At 38.2% G+C, this 13,754-nt stretch overlaps 1 protein-coding gene across 5 annotated transcripts in view; it reads left to right on the top strand.

Annotated features, from left to right (window-relative positions):
• PIGN (phosphatidylinositol glycan anchor biosynthesis class N) overlaps nt 1-13,754 on the top strand; it is a 107,010-nt gene that overhangs the window by 20,837 nt on the left and 72,419 nt on the right. For all 5 annotated transcript variants that reach the window (XM_074897869.1, XM_074897865.1, XM_074897866.1 and 2 more), the window contains exons 4-7: nt 37-135; nt 4,808-4,914; nt 10,838-10,962; nt 12,208-12,338. In XM_074897869.1, the coding sequence (XP_074753970.1) occupies nt 37-135; nt 4,808-4,914; nt 10,838-10,962; nt 12,208-12,338 (462 nt within the window). The remainder of the gene's footprint in view (nt 1-36; nt 136-4,807; nt 4,915-10,837; nt 10,963-12,207; nt 12,339-13,754) is intronic.

The raw sequence follows: 13,754 nt of genomic DNA, 5'->3' as shown, positions 1-13,754 counted from the left end.
TCCCATTTAAATCCCATTTAAATGTTTGCTTAACAGGATGGAAGGAGAATCCAGTGGAATTTGACTCTGTTTTCAATGAAAGTAAATATACTTGGAGCTGGGGAAGCCCTGATATTTTGCCAATGTTTGCAAAAGGTAATGTTTAAATTTTGTGAATCTTTAACACATAGTTAGCAAGTAGTAAAATAGAGACACAGTTTTTGAGTTAGACAAGGTGGTGAATGAAGTATTTCCAGTTTGTGTATTTGTGTATACCTGGTTTCCATTTAAATAGGCCTTACCTAATTCTACCAGCATACTAAAGGAAACACACCCTTAGTTAAAAGGACCTAATAATTTTTATTTGGTTGATGTTTAAAGCTCTTGTTTGCAAGCCTCTAGCTGCGATTTTTCTTCTTCTGCATGCAGCTCCCAATGGGTTGGGTCATAGAACTGCAGCCATGCTTGTTGAGTGTCTTAGTTGGAGAAGTATCTTATTGTGGGCTATCCTGCTTCTACTCCAGAACAGTAATGTATAAAGGGAAGAACTGTATGCAAGTAGGAGCTGCCTGGGACCATTCGTGAAGCTGAGGTCTTTTTCCCATGGTGTGCAGTGTGTTAAAATCTTGTCAGCGCAGTTGGTCTTTGAGCATGCAGAGATTACTGAGCAACACTTCAAACATTTAAAGGATCTCCAAGTTTAATTTCATTTTGTTCTTGGGAGAATGAGGGCATATACACCCTTTTCCATAATCTCAGAATAAAACAGACTGGAGTGAAAAGGGGTCAAGCTAGGGGTGTATGATGCTGTTCTAAGTATTGACATTAACAAATAAAAAAAAAAATATGATAGGCAGGATAGGAGTAAAATCTAATACTGGTTTACAAAAAGTGTACACCATATTTCTTATTATGGTTCTTGAACATTTTCCAAACTCCAGTCTCTTCTGCAGCTTCTCTTGATATTACACACACACACACACACCCCCCTCTTTTCTATCCTTTGCTTGATCCTCATAAATTAATGGTAAGCTTTAAAAATATCTCCTGATAATTTCCCATGACCTCAGATTACAGCTTGTGTTTAGGAATATTTTGATCATGCCTGGGGAGAAGGGATAGGTAGTACCCTTGAACAGATTTTTTACTTTTTTGGAAATATGTTCTTGGGAAAATATTTGGGGAATTCAAGAATTTCCCAGAGCCATGTCCTTCTACTAGTTTTGTTTGAGTAAGAAGATTAAGCAGAGGGCTTGGAAGCAGCCTTGATGTTATCTGGAGGGATGTGCAAGGGTAATACCATACTGTTGCTGTGTTTCTCAATATGGCTTGTTCTGAGTTTCTCAGTATGGCTCATAAACAGTGGAGCTTTCTTTGACAGGGGGAGGGAAATCCCTCCAAATTGAGAAAGGTTTAGTGCAGCACTGTATCTGAGAAGTAGATGCTGTATGGGAAAACAAATCATAGTTTTTCATGATAGAAGGGTAGATCAACTTCTTTTAGTAGAAAAAGGTAGTTCCCCTTTTTCTGAAGAGGAAAAGTTTTATAATACAGAAAGGATTTTATAATACAGAGTTTCCAAAAAGGAGAAATTTTATAGTATGGAAGGAAATGGAATCAAGTGTTTGTTCTTTACAAAAAAGCCAAAAAGGAGATGGGGACCATAGCCTTATTCCTTCTTTCCATGTTGTAAATTAGTGAAGTCACAGGACTCTTCTTGTGTGTATTCTGTAATGCCAAAAAATGTTCAGAATTTTATTAACTGTTTCACTGCTTTCGTTGGATGCGGGAAGAGTATATAACACCTGCTGGTTTTTGGGAAGGAGAGAAAAATCCTGTTTCCTGTCGTTATCTATGTTTGTCAGGTCCTTTTCCTGTCATAAAATAAATATTTCAGTGAACTGGTTGAGGATTCTACAGGAAAGGTAAATAAAACGCTCACAGATCTCTTAAAATATCAAAATAGATATGCATGAAATGTAAATTTGTCAAAGTCTCAATGACTTGTGTGATTAGTGCTTTAATCTGAGAAAATGTCAGAAATACCTTTGGAACTGGTGTGCAATTTACATCATAAGCAGGATTAAAAGGTGTTAATTTCTAACAGTTAAATTTACCTTAAGCTACAGTATGTTAATGTATTTGCTATGGTATTTTTAGATTATGACCTTGAAATTATCTGAAAATAATGTACTTTGAAAATGCTTATTTTATTTCCAGAATGGTCCTTAAAATTTTGAGGTTTTCTTCTAGACTTGCCAGAATTTGAGGTTTGACTTGAACAGTCCAGTCCTATACTGTTTTGTCATGGGTCTAGGTTGGACTATAAGTCAGAGTATTAAATGCCATGCTGAAAAAGTTGCTGAGGCTGTCGCTTCTGTAAAGGAAAGTAGATACTAGTCCTTTGCAGTCAGATTGCCATTTGTTCCACAGATTTCCTTTCTCTCTCTTGGAAACTAGCAGCAAGGCTAGGGTCATTGTTTAGCTTGAGTATGAAGAAGAGTATCATCAAGACCATGAGGACAACTGGGACAAACCTTGGTCAGGGTTATTCTGGACAGGCAGATGTCTCAGTCTCCTCTCTTAGTTACTTGTTCCTACAGTGTACCAAAAATAATTTCTCACATTCCTCACCTGCCTGTGTTTGATGACAGCTCTCTGATGCCCACACTCTGTTGGCTCACTGTCTGACTGTCCTTGTGCCTTCATTCTTTTTTCCCCTTTTTTGTGCCTTCAAAATTTGCTAGCAAAAGTCTCCTGCTGGTCTGAGCTGTGACCCATGAAAGGCTTGTCATACGCAGGACCTGCCCTGCTATCAGAGCAACAGCTTTGCTTTCTGCAGGATGTAAATCTTATTGTAAGATGGTGATAACTTGATCCCTGATCCTAATATCTGAATATTGATGATGAGGGTGGGGTAATGTGCCAGACAAGTCTGAATAGGAACAGGTGGTGTCTGGTGTGGGGGTTTCACACCTCCAGTTACTTCCCTTAGTGTAATGGCAGCACCAAACCCAGTAGAGCTCTGTGTCGCTTCTAAGGGACACTCTTATTTCTAGCTTCCTTCTACTTCTCTATTCCACCTTCGCTTCCTCATCCCAGACTTAGAGGAAGTATTGGGCTTACTGTTGCTTGCAACCTCTTAAACAAAAGAAATAGGGTAATATTTTGTACCATTTTGCATAGTAGGGTTTCTTATTTTAAAAAAACCCAATCGATTATTTTATAAGGTGTGTAAGCACTCCAAAACTTTCCGAGTATGACTTCATTTTGCCACTGTTTCTCTTTATGGCAATGCAGTGTTGAGTGGGTGGGTTTTTTGTTCTGGTAGAAATTAGAAATGGGTAGTAGATGTGTTCCTTTGCTCAGTCTGCAAACTGCATGCTTTTATTTGGCTTCTTTGGCATGGCACCTCTCAAAGATGGGTCTTCTTGGGTTTGCTATGGCACTGTGGAAAAACAGTACAGCAGTCTACCCTTTTAGACCATCAGTCATCCTGATAATGATGGCCAGGGCTTATTTCTTCTTTTGAACTCATCCACCAATTGGAACTCCTGAATTCATTTTTTAATGCCTGGGAGTATTTTCTTCATTTTCTTTTAGACTGTGAGAACTGCAGCGAGTGTTCTGGGTTATAAGTAGTAGTAGTACATCTCCTGGGGGGCAGGGGGGAGCTGCACCAGAAAATCTGTGCCAGCTTTCATCTTCCTGGCCTGAAATACCTGCATCCATTCTGTGGGTTTGGACATAATCTTGGTTAAACAGCTCACTTATACTGGGATGTTAGTTCATTCACAAGCCTGGAAGCTTACAAAACTACATGATATAATTGTGACATCCAATAAATTGGTTATATTCTCTCTGGCCATCAACTGATTGAAGAACACTTTCCCTTCTGGGAGTTTACGTAGTCACAGTAGAAATAGCATCCCTGAGCTGTAACAGCTCAGCCATTGACTGAATTATTTCATTAAACCCCACCTAACTTCAGATCTTTCCAGGACTTCAGAAGTTTACTTTCTTTTAGGTCTTCATCTTTTCCTTCCCCCCCCCTTCTCTGCTTTTCTCTCTTGATAGTGAATACATAATGAAATTGTCCAGATGCTGTGTTTTCACTTCTGCGGCCCTCGTGTTGTCTTTTATGCCTGAATATAGTCCACTAGTTCTCCCTTTTATAGTTTGAATCTGTTTTAAAGATACAGACTTTCAATATTGTCTTTTTGAAGTTGTCCACTTGGCTTTTAATACTAAATTAAAAGTTGCCTCCTAGTATTGATGTACAGTAACTAAGTACATCCCTCCTGTGGCCTTCCTTATATGTGATACATGATATTTCCTGTGTAAAAGGCCTCACTGGTGAGGCATTGTCTTGTAAGATCCAGTTTAACAACCAAAAGCTAAGTACATTTTCTTTAACAATCCTTCACCCCCAAAAAAACCGACGTGTCTTCAAAGATGGCTCTTAATGTGTAGCTTTCTCTGTTAGTGAAATCCCTGTTTCAAAAATAAATTCTGTTTAATTTGCTTTAACTAGGATTTGTTCTACTCCTATCTGCTTTTTCATACTTTTATTTCCTCACCTGAGCATACTGAATAACATTGCTTCTCATTCCTCTGAGATGCTGATAAGATAATGAGTTATCCAGACATCAAAAAAACATAAATTATGGGGAGGTTTAAAATAAGGAGAAAACTTCTTTGACTTCTCTCAGGGTTGTCATTCTTGATAGGTTTTTTCTCCTATTCATTAATATTAATGTATTTTTGACGATGAGAAAAGGAAGAAAACTTCCCTTTGTCTCCCATTCCATCTACATTGTTTTTGCAGGTGCTACTGGAGATCACGTTTATACATTTTGTTACACGGCAGAAAGTGAAGACTTCGGAGCACAAGATGCAGCTGAGCTTGACGTGTGGGTTTTTGATCATGTTAAGGTGAGCAGAGAATCTTTTAATGATACCTGTGTATAAAAAGCACAGCTGGATGTTAATTTTGTAGAAGTAGAAAGTAAGACATTTTTGAAAGACCTATCGCTTGGAGTCAAAATTGCTTGAATTGATTATCGTGGCTAGTGTAATGGAAGTTTAGAGGAAGTATTTGTCATTCGATGTTAATAGGAAAAACCTAACACTAGTAAAAGGACCCTTTAAAAACATTCTTGACTTTGTCTTAAATTTTCATATAATCTGAAGCCCATTTTAGAGTACTACAGACACTTTAAAGTCTTGAATGTGATTAGTTAAGGATTTTATAGCATGGCAGAAATGGTGAGTCTTCATTATGAGAAAGAAATGGACAGTATTATTGAGTTAGTTTTTGTCAGGCTTATACCCACTGTAATATGCAGTGTGGCTTGTTCTGATGCAAGTAGCTGGCTCCTGATTATCTACTGTGGTTCATGCCGTGCTGTGATTGCCAGAGAGTCACCATTGGGGGGGGGGGGGGGCAGTAAGGGGGAGCAGAGGCAGTTTAGGCCCTGAAGCAGTGTAACTTGTTCAGGTGGTGCTCTGCTCAGCTGACTTGGGATGGTTCTGGTTCACGACTGTTGTTTTCTGTGACGCTGTCACTGTAGGTATTAATAGTCCAAGGCACATATTTTCTGATTATTCATTAATTTCTATATTCCTGTTATTCCATGTTACCTCACTTGTCCTGGATTAAGAAATACTGATAGTGGGTTTTGGTGTAAAAATATCTGTATCAGTGGAGCAATTAGGTTAGTTACTTACTGGATCTTGCAACAATGCTTATGGAGTTTAAGACTTAATAAAACTTCTTCTACAAGATCTCTATGGTAACCAGCATAAATCAAATCAACCCAAAAATAAAGCCAAATAAATCAGTAAACCAAATCAGCATCTATATTAGAGAGCCAAGGGTAGGTTTGCTTTGAACAGCAACACAGGCTGGAAAATTTCATTTTAGTTCACTAATTATCAAAGGAGGTGATTTTCTGAGTTTGCAGGTGAAAAGATGTTTTTCAAATGGCCATTCTTTCCCTGAATATGCACTTGTGCCAAGTTGCGTGTTGTAATGCATATGAATAATACAAATCAAATGAGACTGTCAATTACACTTGAATAGCTGTTGTCTTAAAGTTGCACCCTGTTGTCATTTGGAGCTGCACAGGTATGTGAGGGTGGTACTATCTTTCTTTTGCTTCAAAACACTTAATGACACGTCTTCTTTCAAACTGTGATATGTTTAATATATATGTCATTACTCATTACTTTTTCCTTGGAACCAGCACCATTATTTTAAAGACTTACTTTTGCCCATCTAAATTTCATACTGTGAATGGATAGGACCTGACTGACTAATGTAAAACACTCATTTCATTAATAATCTCTTCAATTACACATCAGTGATTGTTTCAGAAACGTGAAACTTGAGGCTGACTGAAACTGAGGTCACTCTGCTATTACAACTCAAACAATTCAGCTATGCTAGTGAGATTATATATAACAATGACAATTTGCTGAAATCTAAATTCTTTGCCTATGTTTTTTGAGTTTTATCTCATTTAGCAACATAGCTTTTAACTCTTATGTTGGGCAAGGTGGTCCCTGAATTTCTGCCTCTTTAGGAAGTTGAAGACACTAACGTGCACTCCCTCTCTACTGTGTAGTCGGCAGGTCTCAAGCATCACGAGGGCCACTTGTGGCTGCCTCTGCCCTGAAAAAGATGGGGATAAAATGGAGAATGGTTAGCTAACGTTAGGGCTACTAATGCTGTCACCCTGAAATTGCTTGTTCTCTTAAAAAGCACTAACTAACAGTAACACAGTTGGTCAGGAAATGTGAAAGTCTGACTCGTTTTTATTTGTATAAATCAGAGGCAGATTGCTTAAATCATGAGTGGAGGAAAAAATGTATGATACTTGATAGTTCCTGTCATGTCTGCTTGTGGTACAAGGTGATCTAGCCTTTTCTTGGGACAGAGAAAACTGAGTATAGACTAGACTGGATGGGGTTTTTAATCTGCATCTGGGTTAAAATTTGGTAATTTTAATGTGTGGTAATAACTTGGGAGTGGCTTGGAGGTCCAAATAGGTATGGAGTTGATTGTGGTTTTTCTCTTCCTGGGTTTTGGGTGGTGGTTGTTGTTTTTTTTTTTTTTTTAGAAGCCTTCAAAAATAATTAAAGGACTGAGTATAATTTAGTGTGATGTGGCCCATTGATTCTCAGTTAAATAACCGCTACCTAAATCATAGCTTGAGCCTGTGCTAGAGAAAAATTAGGGAGCAAAGTCCTGGGAGTCTAGGTTAACTAACAGGAAAAAAAAAAATCTTTTTAATGAATTTCTGATTTTGTAAGTATTTTGTGGAAAACGGTTTTATAAGATTGAACTCTTTTTTTACGGTAAAATGAATAAAATTCCCAGATCTCCATCAGTCTTGGAGATGAGTCCCAGTAATGATCTAACCACAATTTATTATGACCACAGGGTAGGATATGCTCAAGATATTCAGTTGATGTCTCCTGACTTAAATGGACATGTAGGTGCAAATGGCAAACGTTTCTTTCTTTCCTTTTTTTTTCTCCCTTTTCTCATTTTGAGCACAGTACTTCAATCTTCCTTTGGCCTTTTTCTGCTGGAAGAAGGCCAGACCAAGCCTTCAGTCTGTCCTTTCTGTGTAGGGTGGGAGCTGGAGTCTTGGAGTCTAGAACTGAATGATGTTAAAGTTTGAAGCTCTGCAAGTGTCATGACCCGATGTTGATTTCTGCCAGTGGATTTCAATACAGATAGCTCTGCTCTAAATAGCAGTATGATGGTTGAGATTTATTTTAAATGTGTAGCAGTCTTGTGCATGAGCATGCTCAACTGATACAAACCTGTCTTATATGTTTAACCTACCCTTCTGTGTTCATTTTACATCTAAAAAACTGGTGTAACTGTTTAAACTCTAGCATCAGCACAAATCAGTGTGCACAGTTTTAATCAGCCATTTTAATTAACTTGTCCTGGATTTATGTATGAAGGAGCTTTGTGAAAGGAGAGAGTTTGTCTGGTCTCTTTTTCTCTGTCCATCCATGCTGTCAACAATAGTTTTTTCAGCTCTATTAAAGGATCATGCTTCCCTGGAGGGCTCTGGGGGAGCAAACAGTCCCCAACAACTTATGTTAAACATTTATGGAGTCCATATTTTGTTCAGACATCATTAAATCATGTATTTGCTAGATTTCCTGGATAGTTTTTTTTAATTCTTTGCTTTCTCCTATCCAAGGAGGGATATGATGCTAAAAGATTTCACGTAGTTGTAACCAAACTTGTCTTGTAATACTAAATGAAAATTACATTATAATTAACTGTACGGTTTACTCTGAATGTTTTAACAGGAAACTTAATGCTGATCTTACTAAATTGCATATGAGTTGTAGCCAGGGTATTATTTGTTGTTAGTTACTTGAAAATCGTAGAAAATTTGCCAGAATCCTAGAAGAAGAAGCTTGGAAGCAAGCTGTAGTGGTCAATTCCAACTCCCTGTGTGAAGGAGGTCCAGTTAGAGCAGGCTGCTCAGGCCTTGCCCAGTCAGGTTTTGAGCACCTTCAAGGGCAGAAATTCAACAGCCTCTTGACCTGTTCCACTATCTAGCTATAGTTATGTTTTTAAAAATAATTTTTAAAATTCTTTTTATCTTACTGGAATTTCCCACATTTCAAATTGTGAGTTTCCCCTTTTCCCATCACCAAGCTCTCTGAGCAGTATGGCACAATCTTGTCTTCACCCTCCCAGTAGATGGTTGTAGACAGCAGTGAAATCCATCCTTAGGTGCCTTTTCTTGAGGCTGGAGAAACCGAGTTCTCACAGCACTTTGTTGTTTACTCCCATCCCTGAAACTTCTTGATGTCATTTGGCTTAAGTATACAAGGGAGGTAGTATTACTGAATAAAGCAAATAAAAGGGAAACAACAAAAAAAATAGACAGATAGTTAACATATAGTGGTGGCTTGGAAACTGGTGTTGAGTGGTGGTAGGTCTCAAGTTTTGTGAATATTGAGTACCAAAAAAAGGCCTTTAGCAGGCTACAAGGAGATACAAGGATAGTGCTGGGCAAACAGTTCAGCAACCATGAGGGCAGGGTGAAGTGGGTTTTGCTCCTAGTGTTTGGTGTCCTGCTTACCAACTTACCACCTTTATCAGACTAAGGAACTACTTGTGGTGAACTTCCTATTTGGTTTTTTTCAGTATACTATTTTTAAAAAATGTTCCATCAGGCAAAGTTTGGTATTTGCTCTGAGAAAAGATGCCACATCTTAGGTTACACTCATCTTCCTTTTGTCATCTCATTCTTAATTAGGCAGAGGTTGGGCAAGCTCTGCTGGCTGTTCCTGCTCTGGGTTACAAGGTGTCTGGGGCTGGGAGAGTGGGGTGGTTTTGGAACGTCATGGGGACTTGTCTGGTGGGAGGGAAGCTCAGGCCTTGCCTTCCTCACAGTGGCTTCTTTTGCTTAATCAGTCTGTGATAGAAAAATATCTGCTTTCTAATACCAATCTACATTTTAGGATTTAATTTTCAGAGTTTCCTGTTTGTTTTGATGTGTTTTTTCCTATTTAATTAAAAATAAGAAAACAGAATTATACTATATAGTGCAAATTACTGGTGTGCTCTGGAAAGCTTCTTCAGTCTGTGGTCAAATATGTGCAGATAGATGGACCCCTGTGAGAAATGGAAATCTCCATTAAAAAAATAATTATATTGCTATGGAATGTAATCAGATTTTGTTCTTGTGTCTTTATTTAAAATATCTCTGGACTTTGGTCATGGTTTTGTTTGGACAAGAGCTGAAGCTGAGAGCGTGCAAATATTAGTCCATGTGGCTTGTCGATATTCAGGGAGAAAAAAAGGTGATATTGCTTACTGCTGTGGTTTCCTGACATGGCATACTGTGATACTCTTGCTGCCAGTTTGGTCTTCCTCTGGCTACAGTGTCTTGTGTTTACACAAGGTGTGAACTTTAGTTTTTAAGAGCTCCACCACTGTCACAGGTGTGTGGTGGAGTGCTGAAATGCTTCACTGGCTCTACCAGCATTTTGCCTGGAGTCTTGTTTGAAATTCAAAGATACTTTTGTTTATATTAGTGTACTGAAAGGTTCTCTGGATGCTCTTTGAACTAAAACCCTACCCAGCTTTGTTTCCTTGGGCAGTGCTGTTACTAAGGGGATCATGTTGGAATAGCTGTCTGCCTGCATTTTGCATTGCTGTAATGTGACCATATGAGCCATCTCAAGACTCATTCAATCTGAAGGAAAAATTCCCCCTGGCATCTGCTTCAGGGATGCTGAAGTAGGACATGTGCAAGGTAGAAATACATTATTTAGTTCAGGTGTTTGCAAAGCATGTCTTGTTTTGTTGTGTTTTAATTTAGTTTCTGCAAACAAATTGTAGCTTAATATCTCAGTTCTGCAGAACCTTCTTCCAAAGCAAGAATATTTGAGACCTTTGCTTCCAGCTTGAAATCAATAAATCAATGGAAATTTAAAGCCATAAGTGGTGCTTAGGCATGGTTCATCATTGAGATTATACAGGAGCCAAAGCAGGGATCTGGTATTTCTTCCTAAAGAAACTCAAAAGGCCAAAGAAAACAAACCAAAAAAACCCAAAACAAAACCCCAAACAACAAAGACCCCCCCCAGCTTGAGGAGTGTTGCCTTAGATAAGCTGAAACTTTGGACTGACTATACTGATGGTAGTTATCCTTCAAGTAAATTGGGAAGTAATTAATTTTTCTCTTTTGTAACTCTAATAACTGCTAGTGTTTTGACATGAAAACAGCTGCAGTTTAGTTTTGATAGGCTGCCTATCATCTTTTTCCATTGTACTTGGATTAATATCTTAATGGCTTATTCCATACAGAGCTTCTTTAATTCTTCCAGAAGTAATCAAACATTGTTCTCTGCACTGAATGAAGACAAAGTGGTTCTGTTCCTGCATTTGCTAGGCATAGACACAAATGGACACGCTCATCGGCCAAACTCAAGGTAATTGAGAGATTTTAAGCATATCTTTATTGTAGTTTTAAATGCATACAATAACTTTTTAATGGTACTATTTATCAAGCCTGAAACAAGACTTATAGTCTTGAGGGTTTCTAAAGTAGGTCATACATGTCACCATGGTTACTTATATTCTGAATTTTGTGGGGTGTTTTTTTTTAAGGTTTTCTCAAAGAAGTGACGGATTTTTGCTGTATACAGTGTGCCTGGTTATACTCCTGTAGTCCAGTCTGATTTTTAGCAGATCATCTTAGTTGTAGTCAGCACATAATCTAGAGGATATGTAGGAAATTGCAGTTTTAGATATAAAATGGAAACAGTTCTCAGATTCCCTGTGGCCAAAGTGGTATGGTTGAATTTATACACAACAGTAATTTTAGAAATAATGGCTGCAAATTCCAGCATTGTTTTAGATTTTCTTAGGACACTTGAACAAAGAGAAGAGTTTTGATTAACAGTACTAGTCACCAGTTCATCTTGAAGTGTGTTATTTGAGAACTTTCTTTTCGTTTCTTCGTGTGCTTTGAATGTATTTATGAATAAGGATATTATGTCTTTATCCTTGCATACTTTCAAAACCCTTGCTCTTATTTCCTACATCATTCCAAAGTTCATACTTGCTGTATGTCTCTTTTTATTATGATTTTTTTGAAGATAGAGTTTTAAAACTGACTTTAGCAACACCAACAAATAGAAAATTAGTTGGCTGAAAGTTAATTATGGTTACTTTTTCTAAAAATATACAAATTTTGGTTTAGCCTCTGTTCCACAAAACTCTGGGATCTGTGCTGATGTGTGAATCATCTCAAAACAGTCCCTGCATGCTGAGATCTTTTTGTTGTTTAGTTACTGTCTTAAAGAAATTTTTTAAACTTAGAACTTAAGGTGTTTGAGTTTTCCAGAAATCCTTAGTTTTGGCATTCTCGATAGCTGTGGGTGGTTAAATTATAATCTTCAATCAAGGATAGATATGATTTAAAATATAAATAAATATCCATTTGAGTCTGTAGTCTCAGGAACCTTCAAACCGTGCTGTGAAAATTTAGTATCTCAGGTAAGACTTAGAGGAGGAGAGATTTTACATCTAGGATGCCTTTTGTTAGTTTGAGGTTCTGTAGAGGATAAAGCTGTCTAATCAAAGGACTGGGTATTATGACCATGGATAACTTGCTTTATACCAAGTGTGAGAGCCACCTCAAATCTGACAACATTTTTTTCTTATTTTTCTAGGGAATACAAGGAGAATATTAAAAAAGTTGATGAGGGTGTAAAAGAAATAGCTTCGATGATTGACAATTTCTATGGAAATGATGGGAAAACTGCATTTATTCTAACTTCTGACCATGGAATGACAGATTGGGGTGAGTCTTTTTAAACACTGAGTCAGCTGAGTTTATGAGTAACTGTCCCATTAGAGGCTTAGGAGACCCTGCTTTGATTTGGTATCTTAAGTGTTGCTTGTATAGGAAACCTGTGCAAATCAGGAAATGGTTAATTGTCTGCAGGGGCCCTCATCAGCCCTGTGACAGCTAAGTTGCATATCTGGACAGAAAAAAGAAAATTAATAGGGTAAAGTTTAACTCTCTTAGTGGCTGCTAGTAGGAATAAAAAGACCTGAATACCAGTTCTGTTAGAGCCTCCCTCCAGAAAACTAGCCCAAGCAGGAGGAGATTGTGTTATTTGGCTGCCAACAGCAAGACTGGCCTTGTTCCCACCCATGTTGGAGATACAATTTTCACTTTGGTGCTCTGTAGCACCTGGAAAAGGTGGCAAATCTGTCCAGGAGCTGTTGAAAAAATTTTTGGGGGATATAATGTTGCTTGTTTTCACCTTTTAGGCACAGCAGAAAGGATGGGACTGCTGTGTGATCTTTATAGAGGAGGCTGGTGCTGGTGACTATGTGGAGCAGCTGAGAGTACAGAAAGGAGAGTGCAGCAGGTGGTGACCAGGCTGGAACTCACAGAGGCCACTTCTGAAGGGCATGGCCACAGTGGCCAAATGACTTGAGACAGTTTTGCCATAACAAGATTAAGGGCAGATGAGGAGTTTATGGTGGTGAACTCGTTTAGATGGGGTTTTTCTCTTTCTCTGTTTTTTTCAAGAATTTTAAGAACACTCCTGTCCTGGTGTGCAGCCAATGAAAGTGATAAATCTCTCTTCCAATACTCTGTGTGTGTGCAGTATCACATCCTAACTGTGATACTTTTGAACCAAGGATGCTTCAGTCGTGGTCTTGGCAAAATTCAGCATCTTATTCTTTATGTGGAATCCTAAACTTTTTAAGTGGAAGGGATGCAGACTTTTTCTGTCATCAGAGATGACAGAAATACTTGCCTGCCTATTCAAAATGAGCCTGATTACCATCTGCTCATTTGCAAAATAGTCTGTTTTGAATATTATTTACTGTTAAGCTGACTGACACAATAAAATTTTAATTCTGGCATGTATTTTTTTTGTCTGTTTCAATAAATCGCTTGATAATTTTTTATAAGGGAGGTTCATATATTTTATTTATATATATGTGGTGTATAATCATAGGGGCCTCAGGAGGTCCAGCCACCTACTCAAAACAGGATTAACTTTGGGATCAGACACAGTTGCTTGAGCTTTATCCAGCAGGGCCTTTACAACCTCAAAGGATGGAACTTACACGACGTTCCGCTGCTTGCCTGCATTCACGGAGGGGAAGAGGTTTTCTTTATCTGCAATCTGAACCTCATTTGTTTCAACTTATGCCTCTTCTCTCTCATCCTTCCACCATACACTGCAGTGAGACC

This window comes from Athene noctua, chromosome 2, assembly GCF_965140245.1.
Source record: "Athene noctua chromosome 2, bAthNoc1.hap1.1, whole genome shotgun sequence".
NCBI lineage: Eukaryota > Metazoa > Chordata > Aves > Strigiformes > Strigidae > Athene > Athene noctua.
Note: the sequence above shows the minus strand (reverse complement) of the source record. Positions and strands in the feature narration are given on the sequence as shown.